Genomic DNA, 21,512 nt, shown 5'->3' with positions numbered 1-21,512 from the left:
ATCTGAATGTAGAGAGGTAAAAATGATTAAGGTTTTTAAAATCCAAGCTAGCAAAGAATCTAGGGATATGAAAACATAGAACTCAACTCAGAAATTTCCAATGTTCAGAGAATTGCCATGTTCTCTCCATTCATTCTTCCACTTGGGACAACAACCCTTGTCATTTTAGTCAAAAAACATTCTCTCTTCCATCCCCTAAAAGTCTGAGTCCACATTCATGGCCTCATTTTCCCCTGTTTCTGATCCTCACGTAACAAGAAGAAATAAGAACAAAACTATGCATGTACTTCCTCAGTTCCCACAGAAGCCTGGGACTACTTGATCTTGTCATTAAACCATTACAGAAAACAAAAATAAGACTTCATTACAGAATGAAAATAAAAGAGAAAGAGAGAGTAAGAGAGAGAAAGAGAGAGAGAGAAGCCTTAAGTGCTGCCTTAGATAAGGACTAGTGTATGTTTGAAGGGACTAAATCTTTTGTGTGTATACCTGCTTTAGAGTCATAGCTTATAAAACTTCCTGATTCTGTCTCTCTTTTCAGCTAAGACTCCCTGCTTTCTGTAAAGAGTCTTTTGTGGTTTTTCAGGACAAGATGAGAATTTCTTTAAAGCTTGAAAATAAACTCCAGGCATCTCTTTAGAAAGTCATTGTGAATCTGCTCTTCACTAAGCCCCTCCAATCAATTGTGTGCATTCTACCTACCAGTCAGGGAACATGGAGAGACAAGGGAAGGGGAGCCAGCAAGGCTTGGGTGGCAGCACACTGGCCAAAGGACAGAGCAGCTCTTAATCAGATTGCCTTTTAATTCTTCACATGAGTTAAAGGCATTATGTGCTAAGATTGAGGGTATAGGTGTACTCAGCAAAGGCAGTGATAGAACAAAGTGCTGCAGCATAGTGAGTATTTTGTAAATATTCTGTCAAATGCTGTCCAGGCACAGTTTAGTAATCACTGGCAATGCCAGTGACAGGAACCCTTGGCTTCAGTGCAGTGGTTTTGCCCCACACACTGAGTAAGATTCTGCCTTTGGATGCATAAAAATGTCCACAGAAATTTGGGAACTGATGGAGCATGTGGGAATTATGCTGCTAAAGATAGATCTCTGATATTAATGAGAGATATTCACTGTTGAGTAAAGACTGTTTCCAAATCCCTTTGCTAATTTGTGTCTGGACAATGTTAAATTTATATTATCTTACAGTATGAAAGACTCACAAAAATATGATATGGGTTCTTAGCCTCATAGGCAGCTGTGTAGAACAAGAAACAAGTCCTCACTACTACAACTTAAGAATTACATCTATGGTAGGATTAATCTTTTATCACACTCTGGATGACTGACCTGCTTCACCATTAGTAAAACACCTCCTTTCCTTAGAAGTGAGTCCATAGTTGTGTATAATGAGAAATCTGCTTGTTAAGATGGTCAGTAGTGTAGGACCTGTTGATAGTTTCAAAATGGATAAGGAAACTCGTGTACACAAGGTCAGTGTCTGTCAGCATTGGGTAAAAACCCTCTAGAAGTCAGATATAACTTCAAAAACACACTGACTTCACAACACACACACACGGCTTGGTGGCAGTGGGTGATAATTGGCTTCCTAAGGCAATCTCCTCAAGACCCAGAAAGCTGCATTTCTGGCTGCTTTGGGGCTGTCAGTGTAGCCTTTCAGAACACCTGCCCAGAGGGGGATCTGCTCTATTCTGGTGAAAGAATACCAGATTTGGCAGTTTGCTGAGATTTAAGGACTGAGTGTCCAAACACCTGCCAGTGTCAGGTTTTGAGGAGTTTTAGTTGAGCCCACTGGCAAAAACTTGCCTGAGTTTAAAGTGAGCAGGGCTTGTGAGGACTCGGGTGTTGACTCAAGTGCTCATGAACTGCTCAGCTTCCTCCAGGGAATTGTGTCTGAGTCAGCTGTGAGAGAATTAAAAGTGAAACTGAGAATAGTCCTGCAAATTTAGTGCAAATGGCAACTCAGAAAGAAAGCTGACTTGCCCAAGAACTGACTTCCCTGATTGCAGGATCAGGGTTTAAAGTGCTGTGATACTTCTAAAACTTGCACAGCAAAGGATTCATTAATGTCATTTTCTGGTGCATATGAATTATCACAAACAATGCCCTTGTTTGTAAAACACTGCAGATCTTGCAAGGATATAAAAGGAACTGCAGAATTACTTAGAATTTAGAGTTGTCTGCAAAGTTGTAGGAAGAAAAGGAATTAAAAATATAATTTGAAACTTGCTTCCAAAAAAACCAAACATCCAGTAATAGCTTCTTAAAAACACAGAAACTTTTTTCCTTTTAACCGTCAAGCAGCCTCGATGAAGAAACCTGTGAGCTTTTAAATTATACAAATAGGTACACCTGGGGAAGTAATACAAGCATAAATCTTTGACTCTGGAGCTGTAGCTGGCTGGAGAAGTATTATGGAAGGTGAAAGCAGAGGACTGGTAAATGCTTTAAGACCAGAGCATCACAGAATTAAGTGGTTTGTCTGTGAGGAGGTGTGTGCTGCTCATTCAAGGACTTTTTTGTGGATGTTTAAATCTTGTAGGGCCTAATATCTGCAAGGGAAAGACTTTGGTTCTAGAGCTCCAATTTTAAGGGCAAGGAAAAACCTCTGCAGAGAGTGATGGGCTGTTTAATGAGCGAGCACTGTGGAAAAGTTCTGTCTTGTTTTTAAGTCCCGTGGTGAATCATCCTTCTGGAGAATGGATCTTCCTTGTGGTTTTCTTCCTGGAAGGGGCAGGAGCCTGAGGAGGAGGGAAATGGAGGAATAATTGCTGCGTGTGGATCCAGGACAGACAAACCCCGTGTCCTTTCCCTGTCACTTCACAGCCCCGGCCCGTCCCGCTCCCCTCAGCACATTCATTAGTACTTTTACTGACCCAAATTCAAGGAAGCGGCTTTACTATTCTCTGTGTCAGCAGGCTGTGATAGAAGGAAATGGGGTTATTTGAATTTCTTTTTCCTAATGACAGACAGTTCAATGCTTATTATCTGACTGATGCTTACAGGCTAAAAGTCCTGATGAATCCAAGGTGGGGCTATCTGTGGATGTAGAGATAGACGGCAAAACTGACACTACAGGGAAAACAAGGGCAGTCCTTTGGCACGTCAGGATGTTTGATGGGTAAGGCTCTTGGAGAAAGAGCTCATGAGTACGTGCAATGACTAGTGGAGGCCATAGTGTACTGAGGCCAGCGGCTCACAGCCAAGTGCCGCTGGGCAGCACGCACAGGGGATGGTCTAAGCCCTACATAACCTCAGGTTTGGGCTGCGCTAGGGGCAGGCAGGGGGAAGCGAGGCCGCCCCTCCTCCCCGCCGCGCCGCCATTACGAGCTGCGCCACTGCCCGCCGAGGGGGGAGCGACAAGATGGCGGCGGCGCCCGCCCACGTGACTCAGGCCCCGCCCCTTCTAGAGGCGTCTCCGGCCGCGCGCGCGCGCGGGGCGCTCTCGCGAGGGCGGCGAACAAAAGGACAGCGCGGCGCGGGCTGTGTGTTGGTGGTGGCGGGGGGGGGCCCGTGATCTCGCGAGAATTCGCCGCCGCTCTTCTCCCGAGCAGAGCCGGGCGGGAGCCGTGGGGGGGGGGAGGGAAAACCTCGCGGTACCGCCGGAGACTCCGCGCGGGCCCGGCGCCCCGAAGTCTCGCGACACCTCCGGGAACGCTTCCCTCGCCGGCCACTGAGCTGCGTGGAGTTCTCGCGATAACCCCGGGAAGGGAGGGCGGAGAGGCGGTCGCGTGCGCGCTGAGGTCAGCGCGCGCGGCCGGGCGCGCGGGGGGCGGGACCTATATAAAGGCCAGGCCCGCGGCGGGGGGGGCTCAGTCAGGGCAGCGATTCGTGGCGGAACCAGTGACACTCACGGCAGCGACCTCCCGGCCCAATAGATCCCCATTTCTCGAGGCGGAGCGGGACGAGCCCGAGACCGATCTCTCGTTATGAGTCATGTGGCGGTGGAAAATGCCCTCAGTCTAGACCAGCAGGTAGGGGACGAGAAGCGGAAAGGCCGCTCCGTTACCCGGAGGAGGCGCTCGGCGGAGGCTCTCGGGGCAGGCAGGGAGGGCGGCGGGGATAGTCGGGAATCTTCGCGTGGGGCTTCGCTCCTCGCTTCCCAGCGGCCGTGTCGCGATTTCCCCCGCGGTAACCCCCACCTCCCCCCCCCCCCCCCCAGCGCGGCCTGTTGTGGCGCACTCGGTCGTTGCGCAGTTAACGCCGTGCGGCGGCTCCGCGCCACGCCGGGCTCCCCCCGCGGGGGTGCGTTGTCCCCGCGGCCGGGGCGGTGTTGCCGGGGTGCGGGGCCGCCGGGGCCGCCCGGCCCGGCCCTGGTCCCGCTCGGGCCCCGTGGCCCCCGCGCCGCGCTCGGACCCGCTTTGTGTGGGAGCGCCGGGAGCGGCAGCGGCCCCCGGCGGCCGCAGCGGGAACTGCGGCGTGGGGGGGAGGAGGAGGAGGAGGAAGGGGCGGTCAATGACCGCCATTGTGCGGGGCGGGGGAAGGGGACACACACACACACACGACACGGCGCTTTGTGTGACGCTCCTTCCCCGGGGAGGCGGCGCTGGCCTCGCCTTTGTTCGCGCTCCGGTGCTGCCGGGCCTCGGTGACGCAGTTGGGCCTGGGACTCGTGTTGGTCCGCACCATTTTTTTTTATTATTATTTTTCTTCTTTTCCATTCCTCCATTCCTCCGCCCCCCTTTTCCCGCGCTGGGCGGGATCGATGGTTATCTAACCCTCGGGGATAGGCGGCGGGGGCAGGAAGAGAGAAGCCCCATCTGGTGCAGCGGGCCCGTGGCCGGGCAGCGCTGGCCCTCGGCCGCTCCCGCGAAGTAGGTCATGGAGAGCCGGTTCTTCCCTCCCCTCTCCCTTCTCCCCCGCTCCCCCCCCGCGCCACACGTGACGGGCGCCGGCAGCCGGATTAGCTGCTCCTGCTGCGCCGGGAATCCAGCCCGCAGTGCCGCACTGAGATGGCGCCGGGGCTGCGCCACCGATGCCCGAGGCAGCGCCTGGGAAGGGTTGCCCCCGCCGTGGGGATCTGCTGCCAGAAGATTGATCCATCGCTTCTTGTTGATTGTGGAGAGCCGCCTTGACGTAGTGGAGAGCCTTTGTTTTTGTTTGTTGTTAAAAATAAGAGCTATTCTTAAGCACTGCGTTGATGCTTCGATCAACTAGAAAGGGGATATTTTAAGTGGTAGATTTAAAGAGGATGTTGTGAGGTCAGCCGTGGGAGAATTCTTAAAGAATTGAATGTCTTAAGGCGGCAGCTCTCGCAGCTGAGCGCCAGAAAGGACAGTGCTTTGGAGTCTTTGCTTTGGATTAATCCAGCTCACGTTGGAGAACACTTCTGTGCAATGCAGTACATAAAATTTATTTGTATTTAAACACGCCTTATTTTTCTGATACAAATTTGTAATCCTGTCATGCAGGCAAACAACTGTAATAAGACGGTTCTTAAGCTTTATTGATCGTTTTCCCAGTGCCTTCTACTGAAATGAGTCCATATTGTGTTTGACTTAAAACCTCTGAGCAGCACACCAGCACTGCGTGAACTGAACATCTTTTGGAAAACTTTACTGGGAGACTGAAGGCTATAAACGTTTTTGGAAAAGCAGACCAAAAACTTGTGTTTGCTGAAGATGTTGGCAGACGTTACCTAATGTTTTGTGTGCAGTAGTTGCCTCAAACGCGAAGACTGTGATGTCTTAGTGTTACTGCAGTTAAAAAATACCTCAAGTCTCTGCAAGTAAAGTGCCCAACTGAATTGGCATTACCTGTGCTGGAGTTTGTGTAGCAGAAAAAAATTATTGCTGACCCAAATCCAAATGCATTTGAGTGTGCTGAAATTCAGTCTGTTAAAAATATCTCTAACCTGTATGTAGTGTGAAGCACAAGTCTGTGGTAGAGATTTGGTGGGTGTGAGATACTCTGCTGTCCTTGCTGCCCGTGTGGGTGTGTGTTACTGGTGGGTATAAAAACATTAAAGATGATGCAGTGTAATAATAGGAGACCTAATTTGGTGTGATATAAAAAAAAATTGCAGTAGCTTCTGCTAAGTGAAAAGGTTTTTTTGTATCTTAGCATAAATTAGTGATAAAACATGTTGACACTTGTCTTATTTCTTCTAGTTTTCTGGTCTAGACTTGAATTCCTCAGACTCTCAGAGCGAAGGAAGCTCTACAAGCAGTAAGTACACACAAATTCTCAAGCTTACAAACAGTTTTAGGAATTGGGGGTTTGCAGCTGTGAAAAGCAATTTCTATAGCCAAAGTTAACAGAGGCTGATGAGGAGGTAGCCAGTTAAGCTTGCATTGAAAACACTGTTTTAGATGGAACCACTTAATTTTGTGGTGGTACAGTATATGTGCACATTTCTGAAGCACTTAATTAGCTTGAGAGAACTTACTGTTCCAGTTCTGTCCCAGATTTTCAGTTGCCTCATCTGAAGCCACTGATTGTAGTGACGTGGTGATTTGTCCTCTTAAAATACCCAGGTAGAGTAGGAACTTTAACTCTGCTGAGCTCAATTCATTGAATAGAAAGTGATACTGATATCACAAGGCTTAAGTATTTTAAGAGAGGGGGAATCTTCCAGGAATTCACCTTGTGGCTGGTATGTTCTCATTCATGCTGCTTTTCAGACAGATGTTTCTGGATTGTAAGCAGGGATTCTATTCAGAGGCAATTAGGTGTGGCTTCTGGTTTGATCTGAACTGAATGGATGGGGATGGGTGAATTTAGGGGAAGGAAAAATACTGGCAGTAATACTATGAATGCCAGTACTTGAATGTCACAGTAAATATCTTGAGCTGCTCAAGTATCTGGCACCACCTTAAGGCTGAATGGGTTCTAGGAAGGCAGGTTTTTGTTGTAGACTCTGTAACACCCATAAATGGGGTGTGATTCGGTCAGAGGAACACAAGACATCTGTGCCTTAAAACAGCTGCCTAAATGAGCATGCAGGAACTTAACTTCAACTGGGAGCATGCTACCAAGTGCTGTATTAAAGGATTCTTGTTTAAAATGCTGCAAGAGGCCTTAAAGGCAGATGTTTTTACTAAGCAGAAGCTGTTGTGTACAAGACATTTCGGGATGTGCTGACACCACGAGGCTGTAACACTGCCTTTGTTTTGTCCTTTAGAAGGCCGATACATTCCTCCTCACCTGCGGAACAGGGAAGCTTCAAAACAGGGTATGTATCAGCCACAGTGGCAACACTTAACTGGTTCTTGCACCTCTGGGAGCAGGCTGCAGAGGCTCTGACAGTACTGCTGAGAGCAATTACACAGACTGCCTGACTGTCCTGTGCAAAACATGGCAGCTTTATCTTCTGCTTTTAGTGTGCTCTTCTAGATCCTTTCACCCACTTAGATCCTAAGCTCAACTTCAGTATCTGATTGATAAAATGCTTTCTGTGTTTGTGTCTGTGTAACAGTTGGCTGTGACTGAAACAAGATGTAGTCTCCTATCTTAACTTGCCGTATAATCTTGAGTGTTGGTCTGAATGGATTTTGTGGGTACGAGTTTTTCTGCTAGTGACTCTGTTGTGGAACTTGGAGCAATCAGTTGTTTATTGTGAACAAACAGCCGAGTTTCACTTTGTAAATGCATATTTTACACAAAGAGATGTTGTCCTTGTTCAGCTTCCTGCAGTTTTTATGGAAGCCCCTGGGAGAACTTGCAGAAGGAAATGCAGGCTGTTGGTGAAGAAAACATGAAGTACATGACCTATTTTGGTCACGTGTTTACACAGGGGTTTATGCTGAGAAATGGCCCTGCCGTCTTCTATTTGAATCTCTAAACAGAACATAATACAGAAGTAAAGTTTCTTGGAACACTTCAGTGAAATAAATTGTGACATTTCTGTGTAAGATCCCAAGGGAGCAGGTGCTGCAGCACGTGTTGTCATGTCTGGTGACTTGGGTGGATTTGAGAGAAACATTTCCTCTAACGCCTATTTAAATACACCAGAATGCAACAGCTGAAACACTTCCTGCAGTGCTGCAAGTAAAGATTTGAGGTTTTGTGGCATGGGAGGACTTACTCTCATATGTTTCTAAAGCAGTGAACTTTCACAGATGCTTTTCATGCTGCAGGAGGATGGCTTCCATTATGAGTGGATGGGAGAACAATACTTAACTGATAATATATCTCACAGTCCATCTGGAGCTTTTAAATCTTTTTTCTGGAGCTGTTAAAGTCATTTTAAATCCAACTAGATGAAAAATGCTCCAATCCAGTCATAAGCCATTTGAAGAAAGACGAATCTGTTTTTGGCTTGCCTTCATATGTGTCCAAGCTTGTGGGTTTTCTGGGTGTTCAGGGTTTGGGTTTTTCCCTTTGTTTGGGGGATTTTGTTTTGGTTTTGTGATGATGATCAGTGTGTTTCCAGAGCTGGATGTTTCAGGAAAAGGAGAGGGACTGGTTGGGAGCCAGTTCAGTGCTTTTGTTCCCAGTCACACTGACCTCCAATATGAGCAGTCTTGAAATAAACTGACTTGCCAAATTTGAGGAATGTCCAGTTTTTTTTAAAGCAAGAGACAGCTTTTCACAACCAAGGTGGTTGTGGACATTTGCTGTTCAGAGATTTCTTCTTGTGTGATGTTTATTACGAAATTTTGTGGGTAAAAGGTGCAGTAATCTTGAGTTCTGTCATTACCTGTTACGTGTAGGAATGGCATTGTACTTGCTTGTGTGCAGAACCAGAGTTCAGACATGGCAGTGTGGGTGTGGTTACATGAGGCTTTTCTGAGGACTTAAACTTCACCTTACAGTAAGGTAGATAGCTCATGAGACAATAATCTGACGTGTGGCTTGTTCAGTCGGTGCTGCCAACTTCCCTTGGTAAACCTAATGTTCAGGAATTGCCTTTAAACCCGGCTGAGTGCTGTACCACTGGCCTCTTCCTGCTTCCCTGTGACAAGGTTCATAACTGCTGAATGGAAAAGTTCCAGTTCAGGGTGCTGTTGGAACCATTGTGAGTTTGGGCTGGTAAAGCTGAGCTGTCTTATCTTGTAAGATGATCCGAAATCTGTTTTACAGTTGTACTTCCGTTTAAGTTTGTTTGTTACGTTTGCTTCTGTTCACATAACTCAGTGATTTCCTCAGCTGCATTAAAACCGTTCTGAGTTTTCCTCTATTCCTTGCAGTTTTTAATGACAGATTTTTCAAAGCATAGACATGAGGAAGCAACCTTGCATGGTCGTGTTTAACCACACAACAAACTATTGATGCAGCATTAAAGGTGTAGTAACCTGATTGATTAAAAAAAAAATGTTCCATTTACCTGTAGATCTGTCCCACTAATATTGGTCTATTGGCCTTGTAAATGGGGAGTAGGGCAGTACAGGAAATAACAGCCTGCATAAAAATAGTGTCCTTAGGTTACTTAATGGCAATTCTGTTTCTCAGCTGTGGGAGCTGGGTATGCAGGGCTGCTTGGCCTGAAGTGTCTTGCTTCCATGAACTCAGCTTGGTAATGCTAAAGCTTGTTGTCATATAAATTTCTTCTTAAACTTCCTGGAAGCAGCTTCTGGCTATTTAAACTGTAATCTGATCTACAGGAGATAAAAAAATAAATGTTAAGGACTCAACTTAAAGGTCTTATCCACCCTAAAGGAATTTATAATTCTGTTTCTCCCATCTTTAAAAAAAACGATGATTGCTGCTGCCTGTGGCAGGTTTTCAAGTCAGATGGCAGTGATTTCTGTTAGTGCTACAAAATGTGAATTAAAATGCTGGTTGAGGGAGATGCATTGACAGCTGTAATGCTGTTCATAGGTGTAAGGAGTACAGAACTGCTCTGGAAGTCAATTAACTTAGTGAATTCTTATCCCTGCGTTGAGGAAGATGTGCTGGATGGAATCTCTACAGGTTTTTATTTCCAAAGAAACCAAAAGCCTTGACATTTTAAGGGATTTCCTGGTAGTCTACTCAACATTGTAATAATTCTCTTCACTTTAGAAATGTTGATCTCTGGTCTGTTATGGGTTTTCTCGGGGCATTTACTTCTGGTTTTAATTTGCCATTTGATGTCTGAAATTCTGGCTATTATGCCTGTCATTTACTTAGAATTGACTTGTATGGCCTGGACCTTTGGTTCTGTGCTGATCCACAAATAAATTCAGAGTAAGAATGCCAGAATGGGTGAAGCAGGATGTGTATATCCTCCTTTGGTGTAGAAGTTGCTGCGGTACCTTAAAATTATGGCAAGGTACCAGCTTCAGAAATGAGTGCTGTGATGAGGTAGGTGAGTGAGGTTGCTTTATAGACACTTAGGAGTATAAAATTTTGGCTCTTTAGGCTGCTCAGGCTTGGTAGAAGATCTTAAATATAGTGTCAGCTCAGTTTTTTCACTGTTAAGAAACTACATCTGTGTTTCGGAAGATGGTTCTGTCAGTACCACTGCTGTTAGATCTCTTGGCAGGATGACATATCCCAATACTTGTAGTGTGGCCTGAAAGTTACTCATAAAACAGTCTGTATTTAGCTATCTTTTAAATGAGCCAAAACAACTTTCTTGGAGTTACTACCTTTAAGGACTAATGTTACTTCTTAAAGCAGTTTGGAGGTCTTGAAGCTCATTCCATGGTCTTGTGTGCTAAACAACTTCATGGTGGGATTAATTTTGCTGTTTGAGTTACCCAGACAAAAGAGTTACAGTTAACACAGTAGATTTTAAAGTTCCCTTGTGCCAGTACACTTCTGGAGTCTATGTACTAGAATGTCTTATATAAAAAATCAGAGGCAGTGTGAATGGCACTCTTTACAGAACATCCAAAAAGGGAGGGTAATTCTGGTAGCAGAGCCTTTTCAGAGACTGAGCCTAGAACAGCCCCTTTCTTTGGAATGAGTTTGTTCTGTGATTGCTTTTATTGTCTCATGAATAGGTCTGGACTGGTTTTGTGCTGTGGAACTGGCAAAACGTACTCAATAGAGTGACATTATTTGTTTATCTGTTCTGTTATTTAACTTATTTTCTGCTGGAATCACATGCTGACATCAGCAGTGTTGTACAAACTCGGGCAGGTTGGACGTCTGAAATAATTTATAATTTCTTAGTCCAGTATCCAAGCAGTGTTTAAAGCTTCAGGTTTCTGCTACCTCACAGGCCCTGTTAGCAGAATAAAAGTGAGGTTTTTTTACTCTGGCATTGGCAAGCTAAGATACTTTGTATACTTTTGAGTTAACATACCTAAGTATGTAGGCCGGTGTAAAAGTGCTGTGGAAAAATTCAGTGTGATTAATTTTTTGTGAAGAGTTCCATATACCTTGTTTGTGTATGGTGCTGTTACATTCAGTCTGTGCAGATCACGTTGCTTTGTGTACTTGCAGTCTGATAAAACATTCTAACCTCTGTTTGTATTTTGGATACCATTTATTGATCTCTGAGAGGCCTTGTTAATCTCCAGAAATTTAATGTGTGGTCGAGGATTTGTGTTGGAGAGATGATGTAGATGAGGCTTGGCAAGATTTAGCATCCTTAAGTTTCTTCTGATACCCATCTTTCCAGGGTAGGCAGCTGAAATACCTGTGCTAAGCCAAGTGGATGTTTTTTTAAAAACCCAATGTGCTTGTACATGCAGACAGAAATTTCAGTTCTGATGGGTGGTGAGAAACGCTCAGTCCCTTTTTGAGCAAGTCTTAATGCACTCTAATGCATCTTTCATTCATAGAGTTCAGTCCCATAGACCTTTTCAGTGAAGGTTGCCTGGACAGAAGTGGTGTTTGGTTGTAAAAGGCCGGGTTGTGCAGTGGTGGCTGAAAGCCCTTTGTGTGGCAGGTTTTGACAGCGGCGGCTGGAGCTCCCGGCGGGACAAGGATGCCTACAGCAGCTTCGGGGCGCGCTCCGACCGCGACGCCAAATCCAGCTTCTTCGACCGCGGCACTGGATCCCGGGGAGGGAGGCAAGTACTGCTTTGGCCAGGGGGTGCACACCCTGCCTCAGCTCTAGCACTGCACCTGTTATCTGGATGTTAAAATTAGAGTTCCAGGTGTGAACAGCGTGAGGTAGGAGGAGCCTGGGAGGGGAGGAGAGAGGGAGAGAGCCTCACCTTTAAAGATACATGATTTTGAGGATGGGTCACTTGCATGTGTTGAAAAATGTGCCCCGTAGTCTGTCACCAGCCACTCACTGCAGCTGTCGTGACTGGCTGACTTCAGCATTCACCAGAGAAGTGCTAGGTGGGTGGTTCCTTCCAGGAGAACAGTGAAGAGCTGTTGGGAGCACACACAATACATCACTACGGATTTTTTTTTTTTTAATTTCAATTTTTTTTTTTTCTTGTTTAAAAAGTGTAGTTAATAAAACTGGGTGAGACTCTTGCAGGTTCTCTGCCTTACTTGATCAGTCTTACACACATCATGCGTTGTATGCACAAGTGTGGTGAGAGTGACCTTTACCGACTACTTAGTAAAGCTGACCTAGTCCTGTATCGAGAGTTTTCTCAAACATGATTTACCAGGCCAAAAGCTAAGCAGTTGAGGTAAGGATTTCTTCCACCTTCTTTCCAAGTCAGTCAACAGGTGAGCTCCCTCTTTATGAAATAATTAAATTACATAATTGGAGGTATTTGGTCACGTGTGCGGTGGGGGAATAAAGGAACAAATTGCAGCACTGGAGGGTTTTGTCTGGACATGGGAGACCTGTGCAGAATGAGGCAGATGAAAGGGTGGGGGGAATACAAAATAATGCTGCTTAGGAGGTTTAAACAGAGCTCGCCACAAAGAAATGGCAAAGACTGAGCAACTTGGATTGCAGCTCCACTGGCAGATGGCTGTTTACATTTTTTATGCATAATCAAATAAAACTGGTGATACAAAGTTCACTGGGCTAAGGCTAAGCTGAGCTCTTGAAATCATTACAAACTCTCCTGTCTGACAGAGAAAAATGTGACCTGGTCTGATGGCCAGGACTTATTTCTGTTCTTCGGTCAAGAAGCAAGTGTAGATAACCTGACGATTTTGAGTTGTTCCACAGTTGTGCATGTAATGCACAGAGCATACACTGCTTTGATTCTGCATGTCAGTACTCCCCTATTGCGTGGGAAGGGTGGTCTGATTGCTGTGCTGTGTTTAGATACGAAGAGCGTGGCAGAGGAGGGGACTATGACCGCAGTGGCTTTGGCAGATTTGACCGTGGTGGCGGGAACAGCCGCTGGTGCGACAAATCGGATGAGGATGACTGGTCCAAGCCTCTCCCCCCAAGTGAACGCCTGGAGCAGTAAGTCCTGGAATGGTGCCCATTCATGGGGGAGGGTCATTTGAGAATTCCAGCAAGTAAAAACACTTTTCTCTTCTGTTTTTTAGGGAGCTCTTTTCAGGAAGCAATACTGGCATTAACTTTGAGAAATATGATGATATTCCTGTTGAAGCAACAGGCAGCAACTGTCCTCCACATATTGAAAGTGTAAGTTTTTTAGAAGTCTGTTTTGCTAATATATCAGATAACGACTATTTTGCATGGGTAGCTTGATGTCTGGAGTTTAGGACAGAAAGGAAACATTGTCTTCCCTTCCTACAGCTAAGCTGTTTTGCAGAAGAGGGTTGCATATGATGAACTAAGACAGGGAAGAAATTTTGTAAGCTTTTTCAGTTAGCACTCATAGCTTTTTAAACAGTGAACCTGTGAAGAAGTGGAAGTCCTTTGAAGGTGTTGATTTGGGACCAACTGCTAAGGCATAGGCAGTGTTAGACTATGCACAGTGTATGTGCTAATGCAGTCTGTGCTTCAGGCTTGGCTGGGTTTTTAAGAATTGTTTAGAAAACTTGACTAAATATCTGTGTGACTTTCTACATTTTATAGGCAAGTTCTATATGAAGGGCTGAAACAAAAGCTACCTTATAAATGACTTCTTAATCTGAATGTTGTGTTACATGCTGGTTGAAGGAAAGGAATTCTGATCTTACTCCTTTTAAATATCTCACAGTTCAGTGATGTTGACATGGGAGAAATTATAATGGGAAACATTGAACTCACACGCTACACCCGTCCTACTCCAGTCCAGAAACATGCAATACCTATTATTAAAGAAAAGAGAGACTTAATGGCCTGTGCTCAGACAGGTAAGTTAATAACTCTTTGCCACTTACTCTCAGTAGAAGTGGGGTCTGGTATTACTGCAGGTAAGAGGTAGAACCTCCTGTGCAGAGTGTACTGAAGTAATTGGGTGTTTGGAAGCTAATTAGCTTTAGTCTTGCAACTGCTTTAAGTGTGACTTGACTGGATTCACTGTGTTTGTCCTGAGACACATTCATGTCTTAAACCATGTCTGCTTCAGGGTTTTGGGGTGCTGAGGGTGCTCCAGTGCCACAAGTAGCAGCCATATTCCAATACAGGAGTTACTGGGAATGTGCTACTGATAGAGGATTAGTGCTGTTGTTGATAGTAACTCTTAATAACACTGGCTTGTATTCTACTAGGGTCTGGGAAGACAGCTGCATTTCTTCTACCAATCCTGAGCCAGATATATGCAGATGGCCCTGGTGATGCCTTGAGAGCAATGAAGGCAAGTACTCAAATACCCAGTCCTGGAAGAGTGATGACCAATGTCAGAGCTTTGGGGTTTTTTCCTTCCTCACATGAGCTAATGTGTGCTACTGCACACAACAACTGGTTTTAAATGTTATTGTCATTTTGGGTGTGATGTGCAAGCATCTCAACTTCAAGATGACTAAAGGAGTTTCCCTTCAAAAATCCAGGGTGTGGATTACTTTTTTCCTACTGAAGAGTTGTATGTGTAACTGTCCAGTTTTCTTTTTTTATGAGTGGTTTTGTTGTTGCATAAGCTTAAAAGATACTCCCCTTGCTACGGAAAGCAACTTGGTCACAATTCTGTGTCCTAGTAATTTCAGAATAGGGAGTAACTGGTTTTGTGGGTGTTACATCTCTGCTGCTGACGTTCAGGATCACAGTGCTTGTTGTAGAGACCAGGATTGTGCAGCTGTTGCCATAGTAACCCACAGCTGAACCTTGGGTGCTGTAATAGGGCTGTCTTCAGAGGCAGTGCTCAAATTGACTCTCAGTCCTGCTTTGTCTTTCTTAAACTTGGTGACCTGTCTTAAATATTGTCTGTAGTAACTTTTTTCTTTCCCTTTGTGTTTTGGATGCTCATTCCAAGGTTGTTTTTTATTTCAGGAGAATGGGAGGTATGGGCGCCGTAAGCAATATCCAATCTCACTCGTCTTGGCTCCCACTAGAGAATTGGCTGTGCAGATCTATGAGGAAGCCAGAAAGGTATATCTAACAGTTAATTATTACAATATAGCTCAAAGAGAATTTTTCTTGGAGCTAACTTACTTTGTTTTACAGTTTGCATACCGCTCCAGAGTTCGCCCCTGCGTTGTATATGGTGGTGCAGACATTGGCCAGCAGATCCGTGACTTGGAACGTGGATGTCACTTGCTTGTAGCAACTCCAGGACGACTGGTTGATATGATGGAGAGGGGAAAGATTGGACTGGATTTCTGCAAGTAAGTAAAGGGTTGCTTGTCCATGTACAAATGACTTAAAGCAAGGTACAGTTAAGGACCTCAGATAGTAGCTTTTGGACTGTCTAAATGTCTAGTTGAGAACTTGTAAGCCAGTGCAGACATCAGAGCACAGCTTACAGAACAGTGTTCTGAAGATAGTTTTTTACTGCTCTTTAGGTACTTAGTCCTTGATGAAGCTGACAGAATGCTTGATATGGGGTTTGAACCTCAAATTCGTCGAATTGTTGAACAAGATACTATGCCACCAAAGGGGGTTCGTCACACCATGATGTTCAGTGCTACTTTCCCCAAGGAAATCCAGGTACTTAACAAGAGTTTAAATACTTGAAAAGCTCATAAGGCCAAATAAATTTAGTCTTTGGAAGGAGGGAAAAGTATTACTTGATTGTGATTTTTTTTTTTCCTCCCCTTTTTTAGATGCTTGCTCGTGACTTCCTTGATGAATACATCTTCTTGGCTGTTGGCAGAGTAGGTTCTACATCCGAGAACATCACACAGAAAGTAGTATGGGTGGAAGAGCCAGACAAACGATCATTCTTGCTTGACCTGCTAAATGCCACAGGTAAAGAACACATGCAGATAAGCAAATGAGGCAAAATTCAGAATAGGCAGATCTGATGACTCAAGCAGTAAGAATTTAAATTGATTAGGTGAATGAAAGGGTATTTTGTTGACATGCAGTGAATGTGTTGCACTGGCTAAATGCCAGTATTATGTTGATGTAAGCATGTGTGTTAATAAATAGGAAGGGAGGTTCCCAATGATGTTACTTTGGAATAAACAGGCAGAGAATTGAATCTGCCTATTAACAGGTCATGGAGTCTGTATCTGTCTGTGCAGCTTTTCTTTTGCTGACCTGGGCTTTTTTTTTTTTTTTTTTTTAAGGTAAAGATTCCTTGACTCTGGTGTTCGTGGAAACTAAAAAGGGGGCAGATGCTCTTGAGGACTTCCTGTACCACGAAGGCTATGCCTGTACAAGTATCCACGGAGATCGCTCCCAGAGGGACAGAGAGGAAGCGCTGCACCAGTTCCGCTCTGGCAAGAGCCCCATTCTTGTTGCCACAGCAGTAAGTGAAATCTGTAAAACTCGGGCATGTGAACCTATTTCTTGGCCTGTGGAGTATTACTAAGATTGAATCCTTTAACCCCTAGGTAGCAGCAAGAGGGCTGGATATCTCAAATGTAAAGCATGTCATAAACTTCGACTTGCCAAGTGACATTGAGGAGTATGTACATCGTATTGGTCGTACAGGCCGTGTAGGAAACCTTGGTGAGTATGACCTGGGGTTTTCACAGACAGTACTTCATACCTAAGTTGACATATGCAGTTGTATTAGCTGAGTAATAAATTTCGAATAAATACTTGAGAGAAGGCTGTGAGCTACCCTCTGTGACCAAAAGCTGGTCACTGCTGTCAAGCTACTGTGGAAAATTTACCAGTTCCTTTGGATAATTAACGTTCTTAGTGCCATCAAAAGGCTCTCTTACTTTACTACATGTAAGCCTGATGTCTTCTGTGTCTTGTCAGTAAACATGATTTTGTGACTAGCTGTGGTGGAGTAATGGTCTCAAACAGCTTTCTCTTGGAGTAATTCTAGTGTTTTCAGGCTTGTCTATAAGGAACTGGAATATGGAATGGGTTTAAGTGCTGTGGTGTACTTGGATTGTGTGTAGCTAAAACTGACTATCTACTTCAGGTCTTGCCACTTCATTCTTCAATGAGAGGAACATAAACATTACAAAAGACTTGCTTGATCTCCTTGTGGAGGCTAAGCAAGAAGTACCATCTTGGCTGGAGAACATGGCCTATGAACAGCATCACAAAGGAGGAGGCAGCCGTGGGCGATCCAAGAGGTAAGAGGCACAGCTTTGGCTAGAGGTGTGTATTCAGTCCATTGAGAGACAGTTCTGTGACTTGCTCTTGGACTCAGAAAATGCAGTTACAGGATGATAAGTGCAGTATAAGCTGAGCTTGGTGTGTGCAAAGGTGACAGACAGTGTCTGTCTGGTTTTGTTTTATCTATTCATAAGGCAGTTAATACATAAGACCTCGTTCCTCTTAGGCAAGCACCTAGGTACAGTTGAAATAGAACGATGCTATCAAAAAACATTTTAGAACTGTAAAAGCAGCTATAAAACACAAAAATGACTGTGCAAGAGATACACCTTAAGCAGCTGTTTTGATGTTTAGGAGAAAGTAATGTAATGCCTTCCTGACAAAGCAAGGAGAGAGAAAGGAATGCAGGTGTGAGGCCACTTGCAGAAGAGTTTTGCCATGGAAACCTAAAACATGTAGTACAAACCTTTGTTTACTGGCTTACAGGGGTAGGATGAGAGAACATTTAATGTAGTTAACAAGATCCAACCACATTGGATTTGGTGTGAGTTTTTTGTGTCCCATTTTGCAGTATGCCTGTAAAATACTCATCTTGTACATCATGCGAGAGTCATAAATGCATTGTTTAAACACTAAGATAGGATTGGAAATCTTGTGGAGGCAGAGATTTCACCAAATCAAATCTTTCCAGATAGCCTTGGAATGCTTATCCAGTGTACTTACCTCAGCAGTGGCTGTTGGCCAGCTGTGGTTGGTCCACAGAGTCAGAGTATGTGAGTCTCAGTGTGTGCAGTGCTTAAAGTGCCACCTGTTTGACAGCAGTGTTTGTGTCCTGCCCTCTGCAGCAGTCGGTTCAGCGGAGGCTTCGGGGCCAGGGACTACCGGACGAGCAGCGGCTTCGGCAGCAGCAGCTCCAGCAGCAGCCGGTCAACCAGCAGCCGCAGCGGCGGGAGCGGCAGCAGAGGCTTCGGAGGTGAGAGGGGCTGGGCAGGTACACCTGACAGCCTTGCTGGGGTCAGACTGGATGTGGCGTTTGAGTAAGAGATCATCTGGTGCTGTCGTGCATCCTCCTTGGATCTTGGCCAGGGCAGGTTACGTGACTGATGGTTTGACTATACCTGCCTTTCCAGTGTTAGTTTAATCTTGTGCATTTGACAGTCCTGCTGGGTGGGGTGTCTTTAATAGATAACAGGTGCCTGGGTTGTTTTCTTGTTGTGGAGGTGCAAATCTTTAGAGTTAATTAAGCATCACTTTCTCTTGCCTTTCATAGGTGGTGGTTATGGAGGCTTCTACAACAGTGATGGATATGGAGGAAACTATAACTCCCAGGGGGTGGACTGGTGGGGCAACTGATCTGCTTGCAGCAGATACCCCACCAAACAAGCTAATATGGAAACCACATGTAACTTAGCCAGACTATACCTTGTGTAGCTTCAAGAACTCGCAGTACATTACCAGCTGTGATTCTCCACTGAAATTTTTTTTAAGGGAGCTCAAGGTCACAAGATGGAAATAAAGGAACAAGTAGCCCTATCTCGAAGGTGGTTTTGAAGACTCTTATTGCTGTAGTCAGGATTAACTCCCCTCCCACCCATCCCTACCCAGAAACTGCATTTATAATTTTGTGACTGAGGATCATTTGTTTGTTAATGTACTGTGCCTTTAACTTTAGACAACTTTTATTTTGATGTCCTGTTGGCTCAGTAATGCTCAAGATATCAATTGTTTTGACAAAATAAAAATTACTGAACTTGGGCTAAAATCAAACCTTGGCACACAGGTGTGATACAACTTAAACAGGAATCACTGATTCATCCATAATATTACAAAGAAAAAACTTATGCGGTAGCCTGCATTAGGGCTTTTGGTATCTGCAGATTTGAAAAATAAAACATCTTGAAGCATATCAATGCAATTAGTTTCTAATGTGGCAAAACTGTACTAAGTTAAAGTTCTGATTTGCTCACTCTATCCTGGATAGGTACTTAGAACCTGATAGCCTTTAATAAGCCATTCCAGTCATGATGAGATGATGTATGGATACATGCATACATTAAAAGCACTGTTTTTGAAGTTAATGCAAGTAAATACAGCAATTCCTTTTTCAATATTTAGGCAGATCATTAATGTGAGCTAGCCAAATGTGGGCAGAACATTACAGGGAACGTTTAAAGGTCTGATAACTTGAAATAGTTTTTAGGAGAATTCATCTATTTAGACTTTTTAAAAATGCCTGCCATATGAAATTGAAATGGTAGAATGGCTGACCATGGCAGTGATTGGTCCTCCTTAAGGGCCTGACTGAATTTTTGGTCTAATAACGCATGCTAGTGTTGATGTTTTTTGGTCAAGAGGGTATGAACAGGAAGAATTATGCAGCAGGCTTTATTTTAATGCAGATTCACATTACTCTGTTCAAGCTGCGTGGAGATGTTAAACTGGCTTACTGTAGACTTTGTAAAATGGCTCCAGAAGAGTAACAAACAAACCTGAGATCACAGAGGTTGGAAATGTACATAAACTGCACAAGGTTTCAATTCTGCTATTAAAGTGCAGTTTTAGTCAGTTTTAGTTGCATAGGTTTCCATTGTATTTATAGTCTGTTATGCTAAATCTGGCCAAAGATAAGTATTGTCCACCAGAAAATTGCCTCTGCCACTTGGAATTTCTGTGCTAACTTTGCGGCCAGAGCATTTAACAACTAATCTACAGTGGCATAGGAAAATGGCAAAAATCTCCTAAAGTGCAATAGATTTTTTCAAGTGTATTGTGCCTTGTTCTAAAACTTTTATTAAGTAGGTGCACTTGACAGTATTGAGGTCATTTGTTATGGTGCTATTTCAAGTCTAGGTTTAGGCCCTTGTACATTTTGCCCATAACTTTTTACAAAATACTTCTTTTATTGCACATTCAGAGAATTTTATATATGTCTTGTGTGCGTGTCCTTAACTTCCAATCTTATTTTGTCTCTTGGAGATTGAACGCAGCTTGTTTAAGGAGAAGGAAATAGATTCTAAAACTTATTTGGGACCATGGGAATGATAGCTGGGAAGAAAACTATTTGCACACGACAGATTTCTAGATACTTTTTGCTGCTAGTTTTGTGTAATATTTATTGAACATTTTTGACAAATATTTATTTTTGTAAGCCTAAAAGTGATTCTTTGAAAGTTTAAAGAAACTTGACCAAAAGACAGTACAAAAACACTGGCACTTGAATGTTGAATGTCACCGTATGCGTGAAATTATATATTTCGGGGTAGTGTGAGCTTTTAATGTTTAAGTCATATTAAACTCTTAAGTCAAATTAAGCAGACCCGGCATTGGCAGTATAGCCATAACTTTCTGATAGTAAAACAAAAATTGGCAACTTAAAATTAAACATGCCAAGGTTTTGATACACTTGTCTTAAGATATTTATGAAACACTTCTAAACACTGATGTGAAGTGTCCAGATTCTCAGATGTTTGTTGCGTGAGTTTTGTTTAGTTGTGTGGGTTTTTTTTTTCAGTGAATGTCTGGCACATTGCAATCCTCAAACATGTGGTTATCTTTGTTGTATTGGCATAATCAGTGACTTGTGCATTTTAGCAAGTTTTATCAGCCAGCAATATTTTTCAGTTCAGATACAAGGATTCAAACCAATATGCAAGAATGGATTTAAACTTGCTGAATGTGAAAATTGAACTTCAAGTCACTGTAGGTTTAGAATTGCTTATTGTATTAGTTTAGATGCTAGCACTGCATGTGCTGTGCATATTCTTGATTTTATTAAAATAAAAAAGTTGAACTGCACAGTCTACTCATTTGTGAAGCGTCACTCCTGGTTTATGAGCTCTGTAGCCCCAGCAGTCTCATTCATGTGCAGCTCTGGAAGCAGGTGACTCTAGTGTGGCGCATGTCAGTGTGGTGACAGATGGCAGCCAGGCTCAGGGCTGTAGCTGAAGGACCCTAAAATGGCCCGTGCCCCACAGTGCAAGTATCAGAGGTTCCAGCAGAGCAGAGTGGGGACAGAGGAGGAGAAACCACCTGGGATCGTTCATTAGGGGAACCCAGTTTGGCTGTAACAACCTAATTAAACCTTGTGAAGTCCGGATTGGTTCTTCGGCCCCTAACTGCTCCAGACTTCTCACAGTTGTCCCTCTGAATTTGACAGGAGTGCCTTGTAGAGAGCTTTCAGTTCTGATG

The 21,512-nt window shown here is 44.1% G+C and overlaps 1 protein-coding gene across 1 annotated transcript; it reads left to right on the top strand.

The window, feature by feature from the left end:
- Positions 1-3,816: 3,816 nt before the first annotated feature.
- Positions 3,817-21,119, top strand: DDX3X (DEAD-box helicase 3 X-linked). Its single transcript, XM_083855359.1, has 17 exons — positions 3,817-3,987; positions 6,124-6,181; positions 7,137-7,187; positions 11,778-11,901; positions 13,074-13,217; positions 13,304-13,403; positions 13,924-14,059; positions 14,417-14,502; positions 15,132-15,230; positions 15,306-15,466; positions 15,644-15,788; positions 15,905-16,049; positions 16,373-16,554; positions 16,640-16,757; positions 17,185-17,341; positions 18,170-18,297; positions 18,595-21,119. Exons 1-17 carry the CDS (start codon positions 3,943-3,945, stop codon positions 18,675-18,677), a joined length of 1,962 nt encoding a protein of 653 aa, XP_083711485.1. The 5' UTR covers positions 3,817-3,942; the 3' UTR covers positions 18,678-21,119.
- The last annotated feature ends 393 nt before the right edge of the window (positions 21,120-21,512 follow it).

The sequence above is a fragment of the Zosterops lateralis genome, assembly GCF_965231275.1.
Source record: "Zosterops lateralis genome assembly, chromosome: 2".
NCBI classification, from domain to species: Eukaryota; Metazoa; Chordata; class Aves; order Passeriformes; family Zosteropidae; genus Zosterops; species Zosterops lateralis.
The sequence above is the reverse complement of the archived record's forward strand: the minus strand, read 5'-3'. Positions and strand labels throughout refer to the sequence as shown.

Bases quoted from the DNA above. Each gene is read 5' to 3' on its own strand.
- DDX3X (XM_083855359.1), top strand. From the start codon at position 3,943: ATGAGTCATGTGGCGGTGGAAAATGCCCTCAGTCTAGACCAGCAG. The intron at 13,404-13,923 runs GTAAGTTTTTTA...AATATCTCACAG, and splicing joins GTCCTCCACATATTGAAAGT to TTCAGTGATGTTGACATGGG. The intron at 15,789-15,904 runs GTACTTAACAAG...CCCCTTTTTTAG, and splicing joins CTTTCCCCAAGGAAATCCAG to ATGCTTGCTCGTGACTTCCT.